We start from the raw sequence: 22537 nt of genomic DNA, 5'->3' as shown, positions 1-22537 counted from the left end.
GCAGTTAATCTCCTGTAACCAAATAAAGTCCCCTTCTATTGAAAACTATAAACAATTATATTTCCAAATGTTTCATTGTTGTGAACAAAAATGGCAAAAAGGAAATAGTAGTAGTAATACTGGTAGTATTTCTTTAAGGGTGCCTGCATGTGAATATTCACAGGATGTCCTTAGCAAACAAACAAACACAGGACAGAGGGATGCACTAACAGGAAAAGGATATCCTCATAAAAGTACAGTTTATTGGTAGGCAAAAATCCTCCATTCCATCAATACTCAGGTTAGGTTCATAAATTATACACACTATTTTCATCCTAACAATACAGTGCAAGGGAATGTAAGGATGTGCATGGTGCAGATAGATTTGAAGAAGAGGCAGAATTTTGAGCAAATGAAACTGATAAGAGTACAATATTTAGAAAAATCATTTGCATCAGCTCCAATACTCTGATCTCCAGGTTATGTGAGGATCAGATGTAGAACACAGTCAATATTTCAGGATTCGAGGCTCAATGCTTGTGGGTCTTGTAGCTGTTTTTTCAGGCTCTTGTCCATCAGAACCAGACTCTGTACAGCTAGACTCCGGCAGTCTGCATCAGGGTCGCCTTCTGCCACATCTGTAGATATTAATAACACAAAAACGCAATAAGAACTTGGGTAAAATATGTCCAGAACATCTCCAAGTATAATTTTAAATGCAAAAAATAATAAATATGACAACAAAGGTGATGCTGCCGTCGAAAACTACCTTTCGAACCTCAGGCTTTATTTTATTTTTGTCCATGCACACAATTCAGATGTTTTTTTTTATGCAAGAGTAACAATCTTTAGTGAACTGTCCTCTATGTACAAAAGTAAAAAATAAACAACAATAAACACAATGTAAGCAAAGCCTAATACCTGTGTATGTTCAAGACTAATTAAGTCTATAGTGCAATGGTGAGGAGGGCAAAATGCTGAAATAAACTTGATAATACAATGTGTAACTATGTAACAAATGGGTTAATTCCAAAAAATCCAACGTGTCCACAACACTGCCTGTGAAGCTTTTTTTTATCTTCCAAAGGATGAAGAAACATCAACCTGTGGAGGAGCCAGTCACGTCACGGATAGTCCATGTTGTACAGGACATCCTGGTTCCTCATCTAATTCCCAGAAATGCAGGGTCCAGCTGTGTGTGTGTGTGTGTGTGTGTGTGTGTGTGTGTGTGTGTGGGGGTGTGTGTGTGTGTACACGCTGCATGTTTGTCTGTCACTGAGGAAACATCCCGGACAGAATTACACTGTGCAGGTGCAGCCTCAAACCTCCGTGCATTTATAGGAATCCGATGTTTATGAAAGAAGTAACCTTTAACATGAACAGTTTGTTGCTTTTCAAAGTTAAATTATAGTCTATGAAAATATGGTCCCGTTAAAACACAACTGAAACAAATGCTCTGCTTTTCTTGTATATATGTATAAACTTAAAAAATTAAAACTTAAAAAATAATTTCCATAATATTTGTCCAAAAGAATATACATTTTTATGGCAGAGATTCAAGAGCAGGATGTTTTGTTTTTTCTTTTACCTGCCAGCCAAGTTCTGGTCTCAAACAGCTGATCACTCAGGTCCACCAGCAGGTTCTGACTGTTCACGCTCAGAAACACGGAGCAGACACCGAAGAGGACGCCTCGCCTCACCATCCTTTATCACACAGATCGCATGTTACAACTGGTGTCGAAATAACATGCTGAACATTCAGAATCATTATCAGGATCAGAATCAGCTTTATTGGCCAGACGAATGTTTAACACACAAGGAATTTAACTTCAGTAGACTGCGCTCTCTTTACAATGTAAACATTAAATATTAACAATGAACTAAAAATATAAACAAGTAATTAAAGACTAATATGTACTAAAACAATCAGTACAGAATGTTACAGTCTATCTGGGTGTATTGTTTTAATGATAGCTGTTATTGGCTACATTAATTTTAAAAAAAATCATGCCGTTGGGAAGAGAGTTTGCAGTTGATTTATGTTAATAATAAAAGACCTGGTTAGTAGGAAAAAACACTTAAAATTGATGTTAGCAACCACACAGATCCTCCCTCTGTAACACTCAGTAGTCATACTCACTGGTCCACATGATAGCGCAGCGCCCACACAAAGTCCAGTAATGCTCGACCCATCTGTGCAGCTATCTGCATGAAAAAAAACCAATTGATGAGTAAATCCTAGAGTGCCCAGAGAAAGAGCTTGACCTTAATATGCATTAAAGGACTTATTCTTTGTCATTTTAACTCCATATAGGACTGAACTGTTTTTGGATGAGCTTGTTTTAATAAAGTGATAAAGAGGACAGGATGTGATATCAGACTGTCTGCAGTAATAGTAACCCCTAAACAATGGACAGATTGGATGAAGTACCGGTGCATTGGCTGCCAGGTGCATGAAGAGGCCCAATGTGTGGATCAACCTGCCCAGCACCAGATGGTCGCTGCCCATCAGGTCAAAGGTCACCTGAGGCCTAGAAGAAAGAACTTTTATCTTTAAATGCTCTGCTGCATCAAAACTTCAGATTCAAATCTGACTTTTATGATAACAATACTTACTTGTCATAATTATGCAGCAGAGGGAAGAAGAAGTGTCCTGCAACAGGGGCATAGCGGTTAGGGGTGGCCTTAGCTGGAGGTCTTGGGACACCCTGTAGAAACAGAGAAATGACTTAACATCTTAACTCACACACCAAAAAGAACTGATGAAAAAGAGTCCATGCTTTCCCTACCTTACTAAGGCGTCTCGTCTTGCTTTGAATCCGCTTCTCTACTTCCTGTCGCCAGTGAACAGGGTTGTCTCCGGGGTATGGAGTCAAATCTGTGCTGGCAGAGACACTCCTGGAAGAATCTCTTGTTTCAGTGATCGGCTTTGAGAGCTCCTGCGCTGCCAGAGCAAGAACCTGATAGAACCAAAAACAATCAGCTCAATTACTGACTTTTGTCATCAATTTACGATTAATAAAGTACATATTCTAACCTCCAAGATATCGAGCCGCTGGCGCAGACTGTAGTTCAAGGAGTAGAACTCTGTGGTCAAATACTGGGTCACCTAAGTCGGAGTGAAAAGATAAAAGTGGAATACATCTATGTGGTGAAAAGAAAACATGTTGACATGAAGAGATTTAGTTTAAAAAGTGAAGTGACGATCATACAGGGATCGTGTCAGTGACAGTGAGGGCCACCATGGTCGCCTGTCTGAGACTCATGAAGCCCCTTATGCTGTACTTATCCTCCATGTGAAGAAACACTTTGCTCAGCTGCACACTGATCTGAAAAGGTTGGAAAAAAGCAACTGCAGTTAAAAAACAGGATAAAAAGAGGCCGATGTCTCTTTTCACTTATAAGGCAGCAAGTATTATTTGTTCTGTCAAACATGAATCTGCCAATTACATTTGTAATAAACCGGTTCATTGCATAGTTGTTATAATGTTGCATAATAAAGTAATTACTTCTCGTTCTTTTCTTTTTTGAAACCAAAGTTATAATACTTTGACGTCCAACAAAAAAGACAAAAAAACGTTTGGCTTTTCATTTATTTTATCATTTAAACAATTCGATTGACGAAAATATATTAAATATGTTGAACTTATTAAGCAGCAAACGATTGGAGCTTCAGTCCTGAACAACAATAACAGAGTGTACTTTCAGTATGAATGTGAAGCACTCTGTTTTTAGCTTGACGTACCTCTCTGGCTGCAAAGCTGTTCTTCCTCACCAAACTCTCAGCAGCTCTTAAACTGAGCTCCACACGCACCGGGTCATCAGAGGAAATTAAATCTGGATGGGTCAGAAGATTAAAGGAAATTATTCCAACAGGAGGGGCAAAGCACCAAATCGAAACACACAGGAAGATAACGTGAAGTAATCCGTGGAGACGTACTTTCCAGACAGTCTCGTAGGTAGCGGGGCGGAGATGCTTTGTTCATTTCCTGATCGGCGGACATGTCGTAAGGCGTGAGCTCATCATCACTACATCAGAGAAAGACCAGGCGTCGTCAACACTGTTCTCTTGTTCTTTTAGCACTAATAAAATCTCACAAATGCATTTCATGTTCAGAGTCACTGAATTAACAAAAGACAATATAGTGACCTGTCTAAGTCGGAGTCCGGGTCCGTTGTTGAAGCCTCGATCTGAGCAGAGGGCGTTGTTTGGTTGGTCTCTTGTGGAGAGTCGATTCTGGGGAGGACAGAAGTCTCTTGAGGAAAATCAATGCCTTTATATTCATATACAGTCAATACAGTTCATGGGATTTGGCACAGTAATCGCCAAGGTTAAAAACATATAAGAAAAAGATTATTGCAGTCAATAAATTCAAACGTTGAATTGTGCTTTATCAAAGTTTTTCTCTGTTCTGTATGAACTTTGTTAATTGTATTAGAGGAGCTGTTCTTGCTGTTTTTCTTTGTTTTGTTTTACTGTTTTTTTTTTCTTAAATAAATAATGGGAATGACGCTGTGTGTAAATTTGCAGGTATATCTACATCTCTGAAGCCTAAAGGTTAACAGTTAAAGTGATGTAGCATACCTGTTAACAGACTCGGCTTCTGGTTCCTCACCACTAACAGGAGTCATCAGCGAGAGCAGCTCCTGTGTTTCCTCATCATGATCGTACTAAAACACAACACAATGCAAACTCAGAAACTGGAGAGCTTCTGTGCACATTTTTAATAAGGACCTTACCTCAAACTTCAGCTCAGCTCCATTGATATCCATGCGAGAACTGAGGCACTCTCCCACCACCATGCCCATATGCCTGATCCGCACCACGCTGCTGTCCAGGTGGCTCTGCATGCCGCCCAGCATACACTGAAGTAAGTCTGACAGGAGAAGCACACAACACCAAACACGGTTTCCTTTAAGCAGTTAAGCAGCAACATAATGCTCATCCCCCACTAAAAATCCAGAGACTCATTTAACACAGTGAACAACCTTATCAGTACCTGATCTTAGCTCCTGTAGTTCAGAGTCGCTGAGCAGACTCACACTCAGCAGTAAGGCCTTGCTCACATACAGCTGCTGCTCTAAAGGTGTGTGTTTCACTGCACTGGGGTTAGCCCAGGCCTGAGACACAGACCTCAACACCTGAGAACACACACACGTGTACAAATTGACAATACATATACATAATACACTGTGATATAGTTTTGCCTGCTTAACATCCTGATGCCCTCACCTGGATGAGCAGTGTGCGTCGCTCCTTATCTGCTGCCAGGTAACCCAGAATAATCCTCAGGACTCGAGTCTGGAGACAAACGATGAATTTTTTAGATCTTTACAAGGAAGTGTTTACTGTGAGGCAGCGGGACATCTTCTTACCTCATATTTGTACTGTAATAACAGCAGCTTGTGAGTGATGACGAACTGGGCCTTTTTGTTTGTTAACACTAGATTACCAATGACTCTGCCCAAAGCTTCAGGCCTGGAAAAAAAAACAAACTGGTGTCATTCAAAGGAAGAGAGAAGACATGTCTGCAAAGGTGACTTCTTGGTTACCCGCTGACAGCCTGCACAAGAGCAGTTAGCACGCTCTCAGCCCATCGCTGTGGAACGTTCCCAAACAGCTTCCAGCAAACCCTTTGCCACACCATGTCTGAGCTCGTGCAGGCAGAGAGCTGAGGAGCCAGCACGGCCAGCACCAAACCTGCAGAGGAGGAGGAGGAAAGGCCAGAAGAACATTTACAGTCACTATAATTTCATCAAACGTCAACTTCTGATTAAAAAAAACTCCTTCTTTGCATTTCCTTTTTTTTTCACTAAGAAGCAGAAATAATTCGGATCATATGACCAATGTGGTGAATATGTTCACAGGAGACTTGCAGCAGCACGTTTTTTCTTAATAAGTATCCATTTGCCGATTGTTTTGATCATTTTCTAATTCATTATTGGTCTCCGACATTTCAGGAGATTTTGAAATATTATCATCACTTCCCAAAGCTCAAGATGAAATCTACCAAAAAGTATCTAACCACTGGGAAATTTAAATCAATAGAAGAGGTGCAGCTTGCATCTATCAGAAGGCTTGATGTGTGAATGTGGCATCATGTGAGGGATAACACCATTAAGAAAACATATTAATACACAGTAATGCATCACAATGACTCAACTCACCACTATGACCCTGGATACACACTTTTCCAAGTGTTTCAGCCACAAACGTTAAAGAGCAATCATTGCCATCTGTTAAAAATAAATGAAACAAATATTATTTTGGTATAACAACCATGAATCTTTGACATAGGATGTACGCTGTGAGGATGTCACCTCACCTTTAAGTGCTCCACAGGTCCTCTCCAGAGCAGTGAGCATGTCTGAGGCCAGTAAAGGATAATACTGCTGAGGGAGAAAAAGAGGCTTCATGTTCAGATGCAACTTGTTGGCAGTAAGGTCCGGCAAAGAAACAATGCGTGCCAGCAGAGTTTCTCTGAGCTGAGGGGTGTCAGAGGGAGCGGTTTGCAGACAGTAGGACCACAGCAGGTCAGCGAGACGATGGCTCTGAAGGAACCTCTCTGTGATGCTGACCAAGTGGTCCAGACTTGCACTGGCTCTGGAATGGAGAGAAAAAAAACAACAGTCTCTTAGTGAGCAGATCAAATGATGAATCATCCCTTCTTTAACACCACCAACCTTAGCTCTCCTATCCCGTCCATCAGCACCAGCAGCGTCTGCTCTGGAGGGCCTTTAAGGAACAGTGTGTCCCACAAATCAGTGCGCTGAGCTTCTGTGAGGCTGTGAAACCAGTCAGCCTGCATGCAACTAACCAGGAACTGGAGGGTGCGAGTGAAGTGTGCTCTCCTGAACTCCACACGCTGCACTGAGCTGATCTTGTTTTCAGGTCTTTCATCCAGGTAAGAGTTGAGTGTGTGTAGAGCGTTGATAATGTCTTTGTTATCAGTGGACGAAGTGAGGGTCCGGAAACACTGAGCCACAGCCAGGCGAACCTCAGTATTAGGGGTGAGGGATTCCATCTTTGTGAGGGGAACCAACTTGTTCTACCTCTGAAATAAAAACTTAAAGGGACATCTTGTCCCTCATAGGGAGCTGTCTACCAAGCTATTATAACCCACTGTTCACAACTAAATCCTCTGATGACTCTCACCCTGGAACTGTACAGAAGACAACTTATGCTGAGGGGATTCATTTAATGTGTTAAGTAACTCCACTTTCTCTTTTAGCAAGCCGCAATCAAGCATTTAGCTTACAGCTAGGTCATAACATTAATGTTTACAATCCCAGAAGATGTCAGTGGATTTAGCATAAACATTATTTAATAGCATGGCAGGTGACTTCTGTTGTCGCCGTTCTAAACTGGTACATAACTGCGCACATTTAAACAAACTTAACAGCATGCATTACCTGCTGTACGCTGACATATTTAATAGCTATTGTGATATCAACGTGTTTGTTTTCGTTGTAAGACCTGCAGTCCCTCATGTCACTCCATGTTTTAAACGAGAATCCACCGCGTCGTGTGTCTCTGTGTGATTAGTCAGTGAACGCAGCAGAGAGGTGGTGCTTACGGTATGGCAAGCACAAAGGACCAAATGTCGCCATTTGGAAACGCGTTTTTAATTTCCAAAATCGCCGCTTTTACGCCGTGACACATTTCTACAGCCAATGCATTGTTAATTGCTTTTACATATGTACATGTTTAAAGTGGTCAACTTAATGTGACAGAATAGTACAGTCTATAGACAGAATAAGCTGTTACAAAACATTCCGGTTCTTGAATGCTTCACTGTGATAACTGTCGCCGGAAGCCCAAAGGGGCCAAATAGTCACTTTGCAAGCGCGTTTCGTCAATAACAACAAAAGTCCAAGCGATAAATGGAAGCATCTACGAAATATATTAAGCATTAAAAAAAGTAAAAAATAAGTTTGTTAAATAACCGTTATGGTTAATATTTCAGCGGAAGCTTAAATGGGCTATAATCTTGATTTTATGAATAAGAAGAAAAATGGTTAAGAAGTGCAACAATTTATAATTAAAAACTTTTTAAAATTATTTCATCTTTTATATACGGAGCCCCTTAGCCTTTAGCCCTTAAGCATTCTTTGATTGATACGTTCATCATCATCTCAATACTTTCCTTCTTCTCACTCCTAGAAAAAAAAAATATTCGCACCACTATTTCTCAATGTTGATAATAAAGATGTTAGAAAGGCAAGACTATCTGCAAAGCAAAACACGTAATTTACCTGCATTTTTATTGGTTATTTATTTTTCAGATGACAATTATCAACAAGTCTAATGGCATAACTTATATGTAACATAATTATATTCTTGAATTTCCCTAGGGATCAATAAAGTAAGTAAGTATCTATCTATCCATCTATCTATCTTCTAAATACAGCTGTATAATTACACTCCCTGTAATAACCATCAGCTGATTGGGCTGTCTAAAGGGAAAGATGGTATAATGCTAAATAAAGGTAGGCCTATATGGATGATTGCGACACTGCAGAAACGTTGAACATTTTCACATTGTGATATAAATACTGATTATTCTTACATTGTTTTCTTAAGGGATAGTGCAGTGTGCATCTACAACCTGCAGGTGGGGCTGTTAAGCTGAACAATGCTGTGCATTTGTTTAACAAAATCCACTGTTTTTCGATCGATAGAGAGACAGACGTGTTCAAAACAAAGTTTAGGGGATACAGTACGTATAGAATGCATGCAGACACAACATACAACTTGCAAAGAAATAATGAAGCAACCAAACAAGGTTGTTTTATTCCATTTATTTTTCTATTCGTACTTTCACTGCTTACCTTTAAATTTTCTCTTTTTACAATGACTGAAATTAAATTTCCCCCAGTAACAATTAGGATTAGATCATTTGGGGATTTTAAAAAATAATACAGCCAACCAATACTGCTTTAATTTATACATTTATCTTTGAAAATAGGAATAAATTTAAGATTCTCTTTTCTACAATATTCTCTTTTTTAATCTTCCCATGTCACATAATGGCAAGCAATGCACTACTGCAGTAGTGATGTTTGTGCCTTGAGCAGACCTTCTTTGGACACTGGAAGTGAGTGTGAAGAGAGAGGGGAAGAAAAAAAAAAATCACAGAAATGACAATTCTTATTTACAGTTTAGGATCCATCATAATTTAAGTGACAGTCACATGGTTAGTGTTTTCCTTGGGCTCATCATCAGGTTCGGTTTAGAGGCAAAGTTTGAGACACAGAGGCACAGTGTTACGACTAGCAGGACTGTTTTTGTTTCCTTTAAAAGGCAGGAGTCTCTTGATTTCTGAATTTAGTAGAGGAGTAAAATGTTCCCAGAAGCATGATAACGGACCCTGATAGATAAAATTCAAAGTTTGAAGTTGAAGCATCTGTCTTTGGTCATTTTGAAAGCAGGAGAAATTTGGTTAAAGTGCAATTGCGGGAATGTTTTATCAGCTCTGGTCTCACTGTCCAGTTTGTTTGTTGCCTGTCCCTGAACCATCTGTCAAAACCCAACACTCAAATTCAGAGCAGGGAGAGCATAAAGTGTTGCACAGCCTGCTGTGTTCAAGTGTCGTCCCATTTCCTCTTTGTGATGGAAAAAAAAAAAAAAAAAAAAAAAAAAAAGGAGATTCATCTCTACAAAGAATGCAATACTAAATCTGTTGGGGCAAACCTCCAGTCACACTTAAAGGCAGGATGTTGAACTCAGCAAGCCCAGGTGTGAGGTTTTAAGTGTTGTGTATTGTTGAAGCCTTCAACTCTATTAATTGGCAATTATAGCAAATGATTTGTCAGTCAAAACACAAGTCTGAATAAGAGATATACAATAAAACATGTGTTTTTCATGCAGTACCTGACTCCATCTGGAATACAACAGTAGAATCTGCAGACTCTGCCGTGTATCTTTAAAAAAAAAAAACCAAAAAAAAACCAACAACCCTGAAGAGGTCATTGCATCGTCAGCATCATGGAAGAGTGCAGCGACCTCAACAAACTACCAATCTGACTTCGAGGGTCACATCTGAGCTTGTAGGCTCAATGCTGACGCCCGACAACACAACCAAACATTTCTCTCAGTTCAATAAATTCTCCTGCAAGATCGAACTTCCCCTTGTGAATCCCAAAAATGTACATTTTCAGCAGAACAGATCACAGAGTGTGAGTTGTCGTTTGTGTCACATGGTTAATAAATATATCTGAAAGTTATTCAAAACAGGAAACAAACAAAAAAGAAACCCCAACAGATACTGTACACGCTACATGCTAGAGAAGAATACAGGCAGCTGTCTCTGAGCATAAGACAAGAAGAAGAAATGTTGGTTTCTTCAGACTATAAAAATACCTAGAATCTAGAATGAGTGTAGAAAAAACTTTACATGTACAAGTCATTTACATCCAAGGCCATTTTTTTTTCCTGTGGAGTGGCAGGTGAAGAAGAGCGGCATGACAGACGTGAAGAAGGTGAAAAGTAGCATATCGGTGCAGAACGTCATGCGGTCCAGACCATAAAAACTTCCCCTGTCAAGATTTTTCAATCCGACACTTGTGTCCAGTTTTCTGAGTCTGAATGAAACGTCCCAAAGCACTGTGAGATGGCTGCAATGTACCAGATAAACGGTCCATTTGAAGTCCATACGTCTTTGAAAAAGCAGATGCGTCCTCCACTTATGTCCACTTCCTCACCGAGCATTATTGCTACCAAGTCCGCCATGTATCTTCATGTCAGCGTTACACCTAACGGATCCAACTAGCCAACAGTCAGCAAAAGAGCCAAAAGTAACTCATGGTGGCTGAAAAAATACTGTCTCAATGGAAATTCATCTTGAGCAATATGTTTGCAATAATTTCAACATTTCTGATTGTGAATAAAAATTAGTGTTGAATTTGTTTGTTGTTTTACACAAGCGAAATGTCTGCAGCCAGTGGCAACAAAAGCCCTGCACAGTTCAATGCAGGCTCAAAACCATCTTTGTTTCCAATTTGATCCCTTCACGATAAACAAAAATTAAATCAAAACAAAACTTAGTGCAAAGTACAACACTTTGATTACTCACAAATGTCAGCATCCTTCACTTTCAACACCTTTTTTTTTTTTTTTTTTTTTTTTTTAAACAATAAATCATTTGTGCAGCGGAGAAAAAAAATAAAGTTACCTGGATACACTTGCTCCCCATTACTTTCACTCAGCAAGGGAACACTGGAAACAGATGGGCTGTACTCAATCCCACAGAAAAAAAAACTACATTTCCCAGAATCACTCAGTTTCCCTTCATGTGTAGTTTCAAGCGTTTGGAGAGTTTTTAAAGTGAACTTGTGAGAATAAACAGGGTATTTGTCAGTTATAGCACCTCGTCTAAATTTTGTGAGATATGTTTAAGTTATATAAGTTTGTTTTAGTTTTTTTCAGGGGCTGATGGGAAATGTAGTATTTTTTAGTCATTGGAGGTTTCCAGCCCACCATAGCTCCAGGACCCTGTTTCATTGCAAAATAAAAACAAAGTAACAATATGAAAAGGCAAACTGAACCACCCAGTTCCTTCATTTCTTGACATTGAAGCGTACGTTTCTCCTTTTAATGTTAGCAACGATTTTTTGAAAATCTTTGCGTAACATAGAGCAAAAACAACACAAAAACACCTCACACACAATCATCTACAAACTGGAAAAAAAAAAAAAACCCTTCAGGCATTTCTCCTCCTTGACCCTAAGAAATGTCCCTCACTTGGGTTCACTGGAAAGATGGTGGAACTTGTTGAAAAGGACAGAACACACAGTGAAAGGGGCACCGCAAGCTTTCAACACATTAACAAATTCAAGAGAGACACTGCAGCTGGGATCTCCTGACCAGAGCTTCATACGGCTTTCTCACGACTCAGCCTGGTTCAGGAGATCGCAGCCCACCATCCCAGATCTGAGGCATGTGTGGTGTATGGTATGATGAATGAATACTTTGATCACCTTTCTTAAGGCCTTTCGGTACAGTATATGTGTCTGATTATGTTTTCACTCCATCAAACTTTTTCTTTTTTTTTGGGGGGGGGGGGGGGGATTCTTGATGATACTGACCTCTTGAGCACATTCACACACTCGCTCGACTCGACATAATAGACTCGGGTCCCTCTAGCCAAATACATGGAAGTCACTAGAACCCAAGTGTGTACATACACTCACACATGAGCACAGACTCGAGGAATATCTGACAAAAAATATATATTTCTTCACCCACAGCCGCTGGCTTCTTAGAAATCGTAAATCCTTTTTTTTTTTTTTGGGAGGGGGGGGACAGTGTTTTTTTCTTTCCAACCAAAGTGATCATTTTACATCTTCTCCTGGTAACTCTAATTAAAGCCAAGTCTCCACTATATTTAACGGCCCGAGGAGTCACTGTGTGCGTAGACAATCTGGCTGCATGGCGTCTATTTGACCTCTAAGATGGAGGGGTTGCACTCCATGATGGCCACAATGATTTTGTCGATATAGTCCTGGAGCCTGTAGTTGATCTCCTCCTGTTTATGGACAGTCTCCATCAGCTGGAAGTAGGGACATAGAAGTCAGTGCAGAACAGAATATCCAATGTATAGGTTGAAATATATATATTTATTCCCCCTGTTTTCTGAACCTACCTCTACACGCGACACAGAGTTGATCTCAGCTGCCAGGGAGTCCGAGAAAGAGGCCGACATCAGGTTCTTTGCTCCTTGGATGCTCAGGTTGATAATCTGGCCGTTCAACTCGTCGTTCTGCTCCTTTAGGCTACGGTTGTCCTGGAAAAGATCAGTTAAAAGTAAAACATCAATAATCCGCAAATGACTGACCAGAGAAATCTTTGATTTTTAAAAGCAGTTGAGTGACGGAATAAGAGAAGGCTGCAGAAATGGGCGGGGCGGGAAAAAAAATAAATAAATTTGAGCATACTCGAAATATTTGCGATACCTGTTTGAGTCGTTTGATCTCCTGTTCCAGCTCCGCCTCACGAGTGCGGGTCTGATATTCCTGCAGCCCTGCGCCAGGTGTTCGGCCTCTTTTTGCTTCAGCCTCCAACTTGTACAGCTGTAGGTGCTCGAGCTGTTTACGCAAGTCTTCAATGAGCTGAGGGTCGAACAAAAGGCAGAGACGTTGAAAGTGATGCCTAAATGTACCCTGTATCGTTCTATCGTGTACACAGTCCTGTTTGTTTTGTACACAGAGAAGCAAAGCCTGACCTCCTGAGTGCACTCCTTCTCCTTCTGGCTCTGATGGCGCTCGTGGCTCAGCTTGTCAGCCATCTTTCTGCGGGACTCGGTCTCCTCCTGCAGCCTGTCCGACATAACTTCTGTCTCATCCTCCAGCTTCTGCTTCTCCTGAAATACAAACCGAAGGCAGTGAGCTCAAAGAGGAGCGTCACATAAGAGAGGCACAAAATGATCCGTATGAAAACGAGTACGTTGGGTGGGGGGGCGTGCGCTTCGACGGCGCTCTCACCTCATCTAGTCTCTCGATGTTTGCTCGCAGACAGGGAACACATGACCTCAGCTCGCTGTTCTCCTCGTCCAGCTGCTGCACCCTGAGATCAAACACAAACACCAATCCTTAGATCAGGGGTGTCCAAAGTGCGGCCCGGGGGCCATTTGTGGCCCTTGAGTGGATTTTTTGTGGCCCTTGACTTCAAATCGAAGAATCAGAAGTTTTTGGCCCCAGGCCTCATCAGATGGCATATTTCGTTCTTTTTTTCTTTTTCATGTTAGCGAGGGAGACCTATAAAAGCCTGACTATTCTTTCCAAAAAATTAGAACACAACAGTTTCCCCACTGCAATTAGTTATTGTGTATTTACATTATTTTTTGAAGGTCAAAATACAAAAAGTTCCTTCCAATATTTAAAAAAAACAAACAAAAAACCCTGCGGCCCGTGAGCGATTCTAACGCGACAATTTTGGCCCGCAAGAAAAAAAGATTGGACACCACTGCCTAAGATGGACAAACCAAATCAAATCAAAACAACACCTGCACATTTTCTTGACATTAAACAAAGCCATAGGGCAGAAAAAAAGCTCAGATTCAGTAGCAACCTGGTGCCATGGGGTGGCAGTGTAGAGCCGCAATTTAACTTAAAAACAACATGTCCAAAATGTGGTGTCACATTTAAAAAAAACATGTTTTTACTATTCTGTTAAATCTATCACAAATATTACTGTAAGTAGGAAATATTATATTTGAAAGGAAAGCCCCCTGAGATGCAGCATCTCATTTTCAAGAGGGTCCTAACACACTGACACAGTAATCTTCTAACAATAGCACAAACCATTCACAATTAAAGACGGTTCCTCTTTATTCATTCTGGAAATAATGAAAAGGGGGGCGGTCCATACGTCGTAGTGAATATGAAGACGCAGGTGGAACCGATAACCATTTCAGGTATGAGGAACGATTAAAATTCATACTTAATTGTATGATTCAGTTCTAAAATCAATATGTGGCTTCAAAGAGAACTCGGGGTCGAATCACTGTCAAGAGGAGATCCATTCATAAAGTGATGAAACAATTCTGAGGAACGGGAGAGATCGTGTCATGTATCAAACCGCGTGCAGCAGGATTTCTTATTCAATAAAAGCAGATTTGTACTTTAAGTTCAAATCTGACTAAGAATTCTGGACTTGTGATCCATGAGGTGAATAAAAGTGTTATCATCTGCACTGAGGTGAATATGTCAGGCAGAATATTTTTTTTGGGGGGGGGGGGGGGGGGGGGGGGGGGGGGGGGGGGAGATCCTTTACAAGATTGAACAGAAGAAGTGGTCCGAAAGTGGAGCCTTGTTGGACACCCGGTGTAACTGACACTGACGACCATGAAACACTCCAAACTGGCGTCTATTTGAAGGATTACGCCAGAGAAGAAGAGCACTGATCTAAAGTCATGGAGCTTATCAAGGAGGAGGTAGTGGTTCACCATTTCAAAAGATTTGGTGACTCAGACTGCACCAATCAAAGAAAAGAGATGATTGTTGAATTTATTTTCAGTTAAGAGAGTAGCGGTCATTGTGCTGGAAAAATGATCTGGTTAAAAATGAAAGACTAAATTGATGGATGAAGTTTGATAATTGATTTAAAATAAGTTCCTGAAAGATTTTAGCCATGATACAGATGATAAAATGGGTCTGTAATTATTCACATCAGATGGATCATCACAATGAAAAGAGCGGTAACTCTAGAATATTTCCATATGGGCAGAATGCAGCAAGAAGACATGTAAATGTAAAGTCTGCCAGGAGATAAATCAATAATATGAGTGAAGTTGAGCAGCACTGCAGCTCTCTCATGACTCACAAATTGCTTGGTAAACATCAGTAGGCAAAACTAAAATCAGCCATTTCGAGAAGTAAAGTTTGAGGAATCAGCCGCAGCAAAGGAATTAATATGCAGGACTCGAGAAATAGAAGAGAAGAACTGATTAAAAGCATCGGCCATAAGAGTCAGAAGGATTTTTTTACTTGGTTTACAGGGCCAAGTCCGACAGGTTCAGGGTTCACGATCCCGTTATAATATGACAAAAATATCCAAATGACCTTAAATAAAACACCTTGTTTCTTTTTATTTATAAATATTGTATTACCTGGATCAAAATGTATTTATTTAAGGTGTGTGAAGCTCTTTTTTTTTTCCTTTCATGAATGTAATTGTTGCATGATAAACTGTACACATGTATTAAATTCCTTCATCTGCTCACCTGGCCTGCAGGTTTTCCAGCTCCAGCCCTCTCTCTCTCTCCAGTTTGACCAGAGCCTCCTTGTGACGCCGCGTCTCTTGCTGGAGTTGCTCATCAGCGTGGAGCTCCTGCTCCTTCAGCTGCTCCTCCAAAGCGTTGGCCCGATGCACCAGCTGAAGGTTCTCCTGCCGCAGCCGCGCGTGCTGCTCCCCCGACGCCTCAGACTCCTTCTCCAACTCGGCGACTCGCCGCTCGAGGAGGAGCACCTGGGGAAAAAGTCAAGGTCAGGTCTGTGCCAAGCATGACTGCGTTGAAACGGGCCTGTGAAGAGGTCGGCTTCCTTGACGGATGAGGCGCCCCCCACCTTGTCTGTGATGTCATTGTCAGCGAGCTCCAGGATGTCCCGTGTCAAATCGCTCATCGTGTCCAGAGTCATGGAGCTGTTCTGAAGGAGATGTCTGCACAAAGTGAGAGAGAGAGAGAATTTAACTCAACCATCCTCTGTGCCAGCTAAAAACATAAACCGGTACAAACATTCCAGGAGTATGAACCAGAGCAACTCTTCTGCTTACCTCGCTACTTTCTTGCTTGACAGCCTCTTGCCAGCGCTGGACGAGGAGACAAAAACAACAGGAAGAATAGTCAGGAAGAGAGAAAGGATAGAGGAAAGAGACACTATCTCATGGTCTTAGTCCACCCCCCCCCCCCCCAAATCCCTCTCTCTCTCTCTCTCTGATGGCAGACACTAAAGCAGAAAGTGGTTCTCTTTGAATAAATAACTTGAAACTAAGACGGCAGGGTACAAACACATCACAGCAGCAAACATTAAATGTCTAACAAGTGCGGATCCAGGATCTGTAATGCTTCATCTTTTAGGCATTTTAAAATTCTGTATGCTTCTATTTGAAGTTTTTTTTTTTTTTTTTTTTATCTTATGAACAGATGCAATTGGGTTTGAGAAAGACTTTTTTTCTTTTTAGCTTCTCGTCGCTAATCCTGGATCAGCAAACAAGTGCTTTGACAGTTTTTCTCCACTACCAGCAGTCACTCTGCAAAACTCAAATAAAACATGAAGACAATGGCATGAGTGACATGGAAAATATTGACCCACCTGTGACATAGCCAGGGTTTTACGTTTCTACAGCACCCTTCACATAAACTACATATGGACAATCCTTATATTTAGGTGTCTTTTTTAGATGATGTTTATTCGGTTTGATCGTCGATGACGGAGACAGACGGATTAACAGCCATCTCAAAAGTTGCATCACAGCCTCTGAAATGCTGTAAATGAGCTTTTAAATGATTGTTCAAAAACAAACAAAAAATAAATAAATAAATAAAAATGAGCACACAAAAACAGGATAAAGTGGAGTACGGTCACCGTCCAACACTCCAAACGTTTGAGAGTACAAGCTGTAACACGACACACCATGTTGCTGCTGGTCCTAAATGTTCATGCATACATTATGAGTACATGCATGATCGTGGATCTAGTCACTGCAAACACAATCACACAGCAGACAGGAGTCAGAGGAGGGGGTGGTGGGGGGGTGTTACCTAGTCATCTCTAGGAAAGTGAGGCGGGTGGAGAGGTCCTCGAGACGACTGATTTGTTTGTGACACTGGCTACAGAAAAAGTCGAGCGCCTCCTCCCTGAGGAAGCTCTGAAAGCAGTCAGGGAGAGGAGCAGGTGCGCTGGAGAGAAGGAAAAACAACAGGGAGGAAGAGGAGGAGGACGTAGTGAGTGACAGAGAAGAAAGAGGGGGAGAGGGGGGGGGGCCGAGGTGGGGACAGGTCCCCATCCCAGAATCCCAAAGAGGGGTGTTAGTGAAACCCAGGAGAGCGTCAAGTGTGAGGGCGACAGTGGGAGGGAGACACGGAGCGGACTGCAGTGTGGCGCTTTGGTCAGGTGTCTGGAGAGTGTGAGGACACAAAACATTCAAGGAGAAAAAAAAAAGAAAAAAAGAAACTGATCCTCTGAAGTGCTGACCACATCCGACCTTTGCCAGGTTTTTTTTTCTCCCGCACAGGTAAAAACGTGAGCTGAATAAATCCAAACAAACTCTTTTCTCTCTCAAGCAAATAAACAAAAACACACACAGCTGATTTATTTCATAGTGTGAGTCTGAACTCTCCCCTCGCTTCACCTCTGCCAGCTGATTGTTCATTCAGCAGGCGAGTCCTGTCTGAATTATGCAACACGCTGGCACACGTTCCCGTTTATGGCGGCGAGGCACACTGTGACCGTCACTTGATGCCCGCTGTCGTACTATTAAGCCCCCTTTTTCCTTCTGAGGGTGTGAAGGACGTCTTTGTTGGAATAATGCCTGAGGTTTGCGCGTGTGTTTTATCTACAGCGGGGACAGCAACAACTCTGAGTGCGCGCTGTCAAAGTGCTGCGATATGTAGCTAGATAAAACGTGTGGGAGTGTGTAGGCAGCACTGATACATGAGCAGGACTGACTCAAAAACACAGTGACGCATTCACACTGAGTGGGTGAAGTTAGTGGGATGCTGTTTTTGTTTTGTTTTTTTCTGTGCACAACTAGTCTTCCATTTCATCCATTACAGAGAGCATGCCATTTACTGATCGGCTCTTATTTCTTTATTACTTAAGAATCCAAATGAACATTTCAGGACTCAATAATTAACCTGTTTCATTCATTTTAAATAATGTTTGGTTTCCATTATAATTTCTTGTAAAATCATTGAATCAGAAAAAAAACATCAATCAGGTGTAGCTAATGTAAATATGTGTGCGTTTGTGTGTAGATGAGGCTGTATTTGGGTGTTTGTTTGAAGTCGAGCTTTCTTTATACTCCTGTACGACCAGGGGCAAAGCTTGTTTGATGCTCCCTCAGATGAACTCCTCCTCCCGTCTCTCCTTGGAGAAGGCTCGGCAACAGAGGTCAGCCTTAAAACCGAAAACATTGGGATTGTGAAACTCGAACTGGTGAGACAGAATTTGACCAACGGTTACAAAACCTTTGTAACAGTGTGGGTAAGGCCAAAGGAATGACCTTTGTATTTGTATTATGTCTCGGCCTTCACGGGGAAAAAGGGCAGATAAGCGCGGAAGGACGTCTTCAGATACTCCTTATCAAAGTTCGTCCTCTGCATCTTTGTTGAAACAGAAACATTTACCCGTACAGCTGGTCAGTGTAAGAGTGTCACACCTCTTATCAGAGAACTGGAGGTAAGAAGACTGGTTGGAAAATAGGATTCATACATGAGCTGAAATGATTTCAGCCTGGCGCTCTGTGGTTTGGCTGCGAGGAGAGGACTGTGCGTACCTGGGGGAGAGCAGTGAGGAGCCGTTGACGTGCTCGGCCGGCTGCTCCAGCGACGAGTCCGCCTCGCCCTCCGTCCCTTCCACGCCGCTCTCCAGCAGCAGCTCCGACGTGTTGCTTTCCCCAAAGTCCTCAAAGTGCTCCTCCTCCCCGCCGATGACGCTCACCAGCGAGTGGTTATGGAGCTCCGAGTTCAGGGAAAACCTGGGGGACATGGAAGAGTGGATTAGTGTGTTAGTGTCGGTGTGTGTGCTCACTTGTGTAAACAACAACAGTGCAGTTAATTTAAGGTCCGAGGGCCAGGAATAGAGGAAGGTGCCGGATTTAGATTAGATTAATGGACTTCAGTTGAAACAGCTACATAACCATACATTTAAGAAAGCATTTAAAACAGGTTGAGCAGAAGGATCTTGGTTTGAAACAAAACAACAGGTTGATGTGTTTGAACCAGAAAGTAGAGCCATCTGTAAATACAAAACAATCACAATTAATCTTTCCAGCAGAAGTGCAGCAATCTGGACAGGTTGGACGATCGCTCGTCTTCAAAGGTAATCTGATAATTGTCATTAATCCCAAAGGTCAACGCATGATGTCTGCGTGGTAATTGAAAAGCACAGCATGGACACGCTGAGAGGAACTTTGATGTTGTTTGATATGCCTCAAGTTGAAAACATGTCCGGCGTGTGATGTTGCACAACCGAAGCCCAAACCAGCGTGCTGCATTATCTGTGAGTCTTTGATGTGACAGACACGAGTTCCGGGAGCTGTGGGGGGAAATGATCGGCAGGTCGCAGGAAAGCTGGAAAACTGGTCTTTCCTGTTCTTACAGAGGAAGTGTTGGATGTCTTTAACACACACACACACACACACACACACACACACACACACACACACACACACACACACACACACACACACACACACACACACACACACACACACACACACACACACACACACACACACACACACACACACACACACACACACACACACACACACACACACACACACACACACACACACACACACACACACGAGGAGGATGTCTGAATCAGCAAAAAAAAAAAACTTGCAGTCTCAGTGAACCATGACTAAGCCAATTTTGCTCCGATCAACAAGTGCAATTCAAAACCATTATTTTGATGCGATGAGTTCACGTCATACGCTGTGACTCTAATCTCTGCACTAACTTTAATGACAAGTCTTTTTCCACCTTACAGATACGGACTACTTGAATTTCCCTCGGGATCAATAAAGTATCTATCTATCTATCTATCTATCTATCTATGTCACTCACCCCTTGCTACTTGGCCCCATAGCGAGATCCCTCGCGCAGAGAGACGGCGAGGAAAGAGAACGCATCTTTAAACGCCCTCCACTGCCCTGGCGTGAAAGCCTTGGAGCAACTGGAGTCAAAACTCCCGACAGCCAGAGAGGAATCCTGAAGTTTCACAGGTTTTACACCGCTCGGAAAATGGACACGACGACTCTCCGGCCGATACTCTCCAAAAACAGCCAAGTCTGCGGCTCTAATGAGCGGCTAATCTTCAGTTCCACATGACTGATGTTGCCCCCCTCCCCTCCCGCGGTGTTGTCGTTGTACCAGAGAGGGTCGACCGTGAGTGGGTTAATCTGATTTGAGGCTAAGCAGCGGCCAACAGACAGGACTGCTGACCGTCCGAGGGCCAAATGTGTGCGAGGACACGGGTAGGTTAGAAGAGTGTGGGGGAGGCTAATCCTGTTAGATTCTTAATCCCTATTCCAGTGCATATACTCCTATGCTGAACAGAGTTAGTGCTAGCTAGGCTAACCAGGCAGAATGACTAAACCTCACAGTACTTACTGACCTTTTTGTTGCGCTTACTCACAGTCAGCGTCGTTTCTTTAAAGCTTTATTTTGGATTTGGACTTCTCTCTGGCCTGAAAAAGTCTTAAGATGATGAAACTGGAATGTTTTTGTAAACAAACTGCTATAAAAAAAAAGAGAATCTGAAGGTCCTTCAGTCATACAGTGCGCGTGTTATTTTAATGTCGGGGGGGTGGGGGGAGAAAAAAACCCGACGACAAAAAAAAAAAAAAAAAAAAAGTGCCAACTCAACACTTCCTGGAATTCAAGGCTCAACCTTGGAATGGGAAGTCTAACCACATCCGTGTCAAGGCAGAGCACCCCGATCCGTCATGGCGCCGGACAGACAGGTCACACAGTCAGCAGATGAGGGCTCAGATGTGGACGCTTCCTCCCCTGTGTTTGCCCTCAATCCTACCTCGGCAGGAAGATGTCACACGGAGGAGTAGAGCTCATCGGCGACAGCTCGCTCTCTTTTACAGTAAAGGTGATATTATTCAAATAAAGTCAGGGGGCTTATTTCTTTAATCAATTAGACAAAGAGACATTGGATATGTGATCAATGCCCGATAACAGATACTCCTCAACTAACTCCTCTGAGCTAGATAACAGCACAAAGACACATGAAGGCAGTTTGTTTGAGTCGGTCTTTTTTAAATCTTACTGATGGAGTCCTCTGCGGTCATCTTTGTCGTGTATGGTTTCAATAAACTCTTTTTTTATGTCAAAAACACAAATCAATCTCAGCCTTTTCCTATTCTTGTACTTCCTGGTTACATCCAAAACTACAATCCATATTTGAGCGAGATATCTGTGGAAGAGTCAACGTGGAACACTTTGAGTCCGATTATAATCCGTTCATCACTGGAAGAGACTCCGATGTGAGACACTCTTCTTCTGAAGGGAGATCATGGAGGCAAGGAAGAGTCAAAAACCCACGAGCGTTCTGACTACAACAATGATCAAGCAGATTATCCAAACTATAAATAGAACCGAAGAGGTTCCTCAGTTTCAAAGAATAAAAATAGCATTAAAAAAAGGGGTTTACCTGCTGTGAACATTAAAAGTGTGATCATGGAGAGAAAAAAAAGAACAGAAGAAAAAGTCATGAACAGACAATTCAGTCTCTTTCCAGGCGAGAAAATGAAGATCCACTCAGACCAACAACTTTGGGAAAGAATGGTGGAAGTGCTTTTGCTGTTCAAGGTCTCTGGCGCTCACACTGTTTGCATTTCAAGTTATCTCTGAAGGAGCTTTCCTGTTCAGCCGTACAGAAAAACATTCACTGTCAGCGTCCCGGCACACTTTTGTCAAGTGTTCCTTAAACTGCCTGTGACGACGCATCGCTGTGCCTGAACTCCAGGAGCTGCATTTTATTAGCAACTCCAGGACATTGTCAAGAAAGCCTTTGTTGGACTGTGTGGATATTAAGGAACAAAAGACATTACTTTGATCAAGAGGCGGCCTCCTAATGCCTGTCTGCTGACCTAAATAGAACCCAAGTGATCCAGCGCTGCGCATGCAAAAAAAAAACCTCACAAGCACGTGATCTGTGTGAAAGGTTAGTGCGGGTCAAGTCCAGAGCTAACCCTCAGCTGAAGATCTGACACACATTTTCGGTCAATTGTGCAGCCAGCAGCGCATTATGACGTCGATCTAGTCGTCATGAAAGGTGGATTATCATGTATTGCGTGCGACAGGAGTCATTCAGGGTC

At 42.1% G+C, this 22537-nt stretch overlaps 2 protein-coding genes across 6 annotated transcripts in view; both read right to left on the bottom strand.

The window, feature by feature from the left end:
• Positions 1-220: 220 nt before the first annotated feature.
• On the bottom strand, positions 221-7593 carry telo2 (TEL2, telomere maintenance 2, homolog). Its single transcript, XM_079372182.1, has 20 exons — positions 6664-7593; positions 6306-6583; positions 6148-6216; positions 5533-5680; positions 5356-5458; positions 5213-5281; positions 4980-5121; positions 4720-4856; positions 4565-4650; positions 4130-4216; positions 3920-4008; positions 3725-3816; positions 3192-3308; positions 3017-3088; positions 2769-2939; positions 2596-2687; positions 2411-2510; positions 2120-2184; positions 1568-1683; positions 221-617 (listed from the first exon to the last, which is right to left on the bottom strand). The coding sequence occupies exons 1-20, from the start codon at positions 7002-7004 to the stop codon at positions 496-498; spliced, it is 2496 nt and encodes an 831-aa protein (XP_079228308.1). The 5' UTR covers positions 7005-7593; the 3' UTR covers positions 221-495.
• A 1173-nt stretch (positions 7594-8766) lies between these two features.
• The window catches only part of rab11fip3 (RAB11 family interacting protein 3 (class II)), a 28896-nt gene continuing 15125 nt past the window's right edge, over positions 8767-22537 (bottom strand). For 4 of the 5 annotated variants that reach the window (XM_079372092.1, XM_079372094.1, XM_079372095.1 and 1 more), the window contains 10 exons: positions 18977-19177; positions 17241-17378; positions 16253-16288; positions 16045-16138; positions 15702-15946; positions 13462-13543; positions 13203-13340; positions 12934-13089; positions 12624-12764; positions 8767-12530 (listed from right to left, as the gene is read on the bottom strand). In XM_079372092.1, coding sequence (XP_079228218.1) covers positions 12417-12530; positions 12624-12764; positions 12934-13089; positions 13203-13340; positions 13462-13543; positions 15702-15946; positions 16045-16138; positions 16253-16288; positions 17241-17378; positions 18977-19177 — 1345 coding nt within the window. In that variant the 3' untranslated portion in view covers positions 8767-12416. The remainder of the gene's footprint in view (positions 12531-12623; positions 12765-12933; positions 13090-13202; positions 13341-13461; positions 13544-15701; positions 15947-16044; positions 16139-16252; positions 16289-17240; positions 17379-18976; positions 19178-22537) is intronic. The other variant, XM_079372093.1, reaches the window with a different exon arrangement.

The sequence above is a fragment of the Symphodus melops genome, assembly GCF_947650265.1.
Source record: "Symphodus melops genome assembly, chromosome: 21".
Lineage (NCBI taxonomy): Eukaryota > Metazoa > Chordata > Actinopteri > Labriformes > Labridae > Symphodus > Symphodus melops.
Note: the sequence above shows the minus strand (reverse complement) of the source record. Positions and strands in the feature narration are given on the sequence as shown.

What these genes read in the sequence shown, in the direction of transcription:
- telo2 (XM_079372182.1), bottom strand. Translation starts at nt 7,004, where the DNA reads ATGGAATCCCTCACCCCTAATACTGAGGTTCGCCTGGCTGTGGCTCAG. An exon ending in ACCTGGCAGCCAATGCACCG is followed by an intron (nt 2,185 to 2,410) that starts GTACTTCATCCA and finishes TTTTTCATGCAG; the next exon opens with ATAGCTGCACAGATGGGTCG. An exon ending in CTGCGCTATCATGTGGACCA is followed by an intron (nt 1,684 to 2,119) that starts GTGAGTATGACT and finishes TGTGTGATAAAG; the next exon opens with GATGGTGAGGCGAGGCGTCC.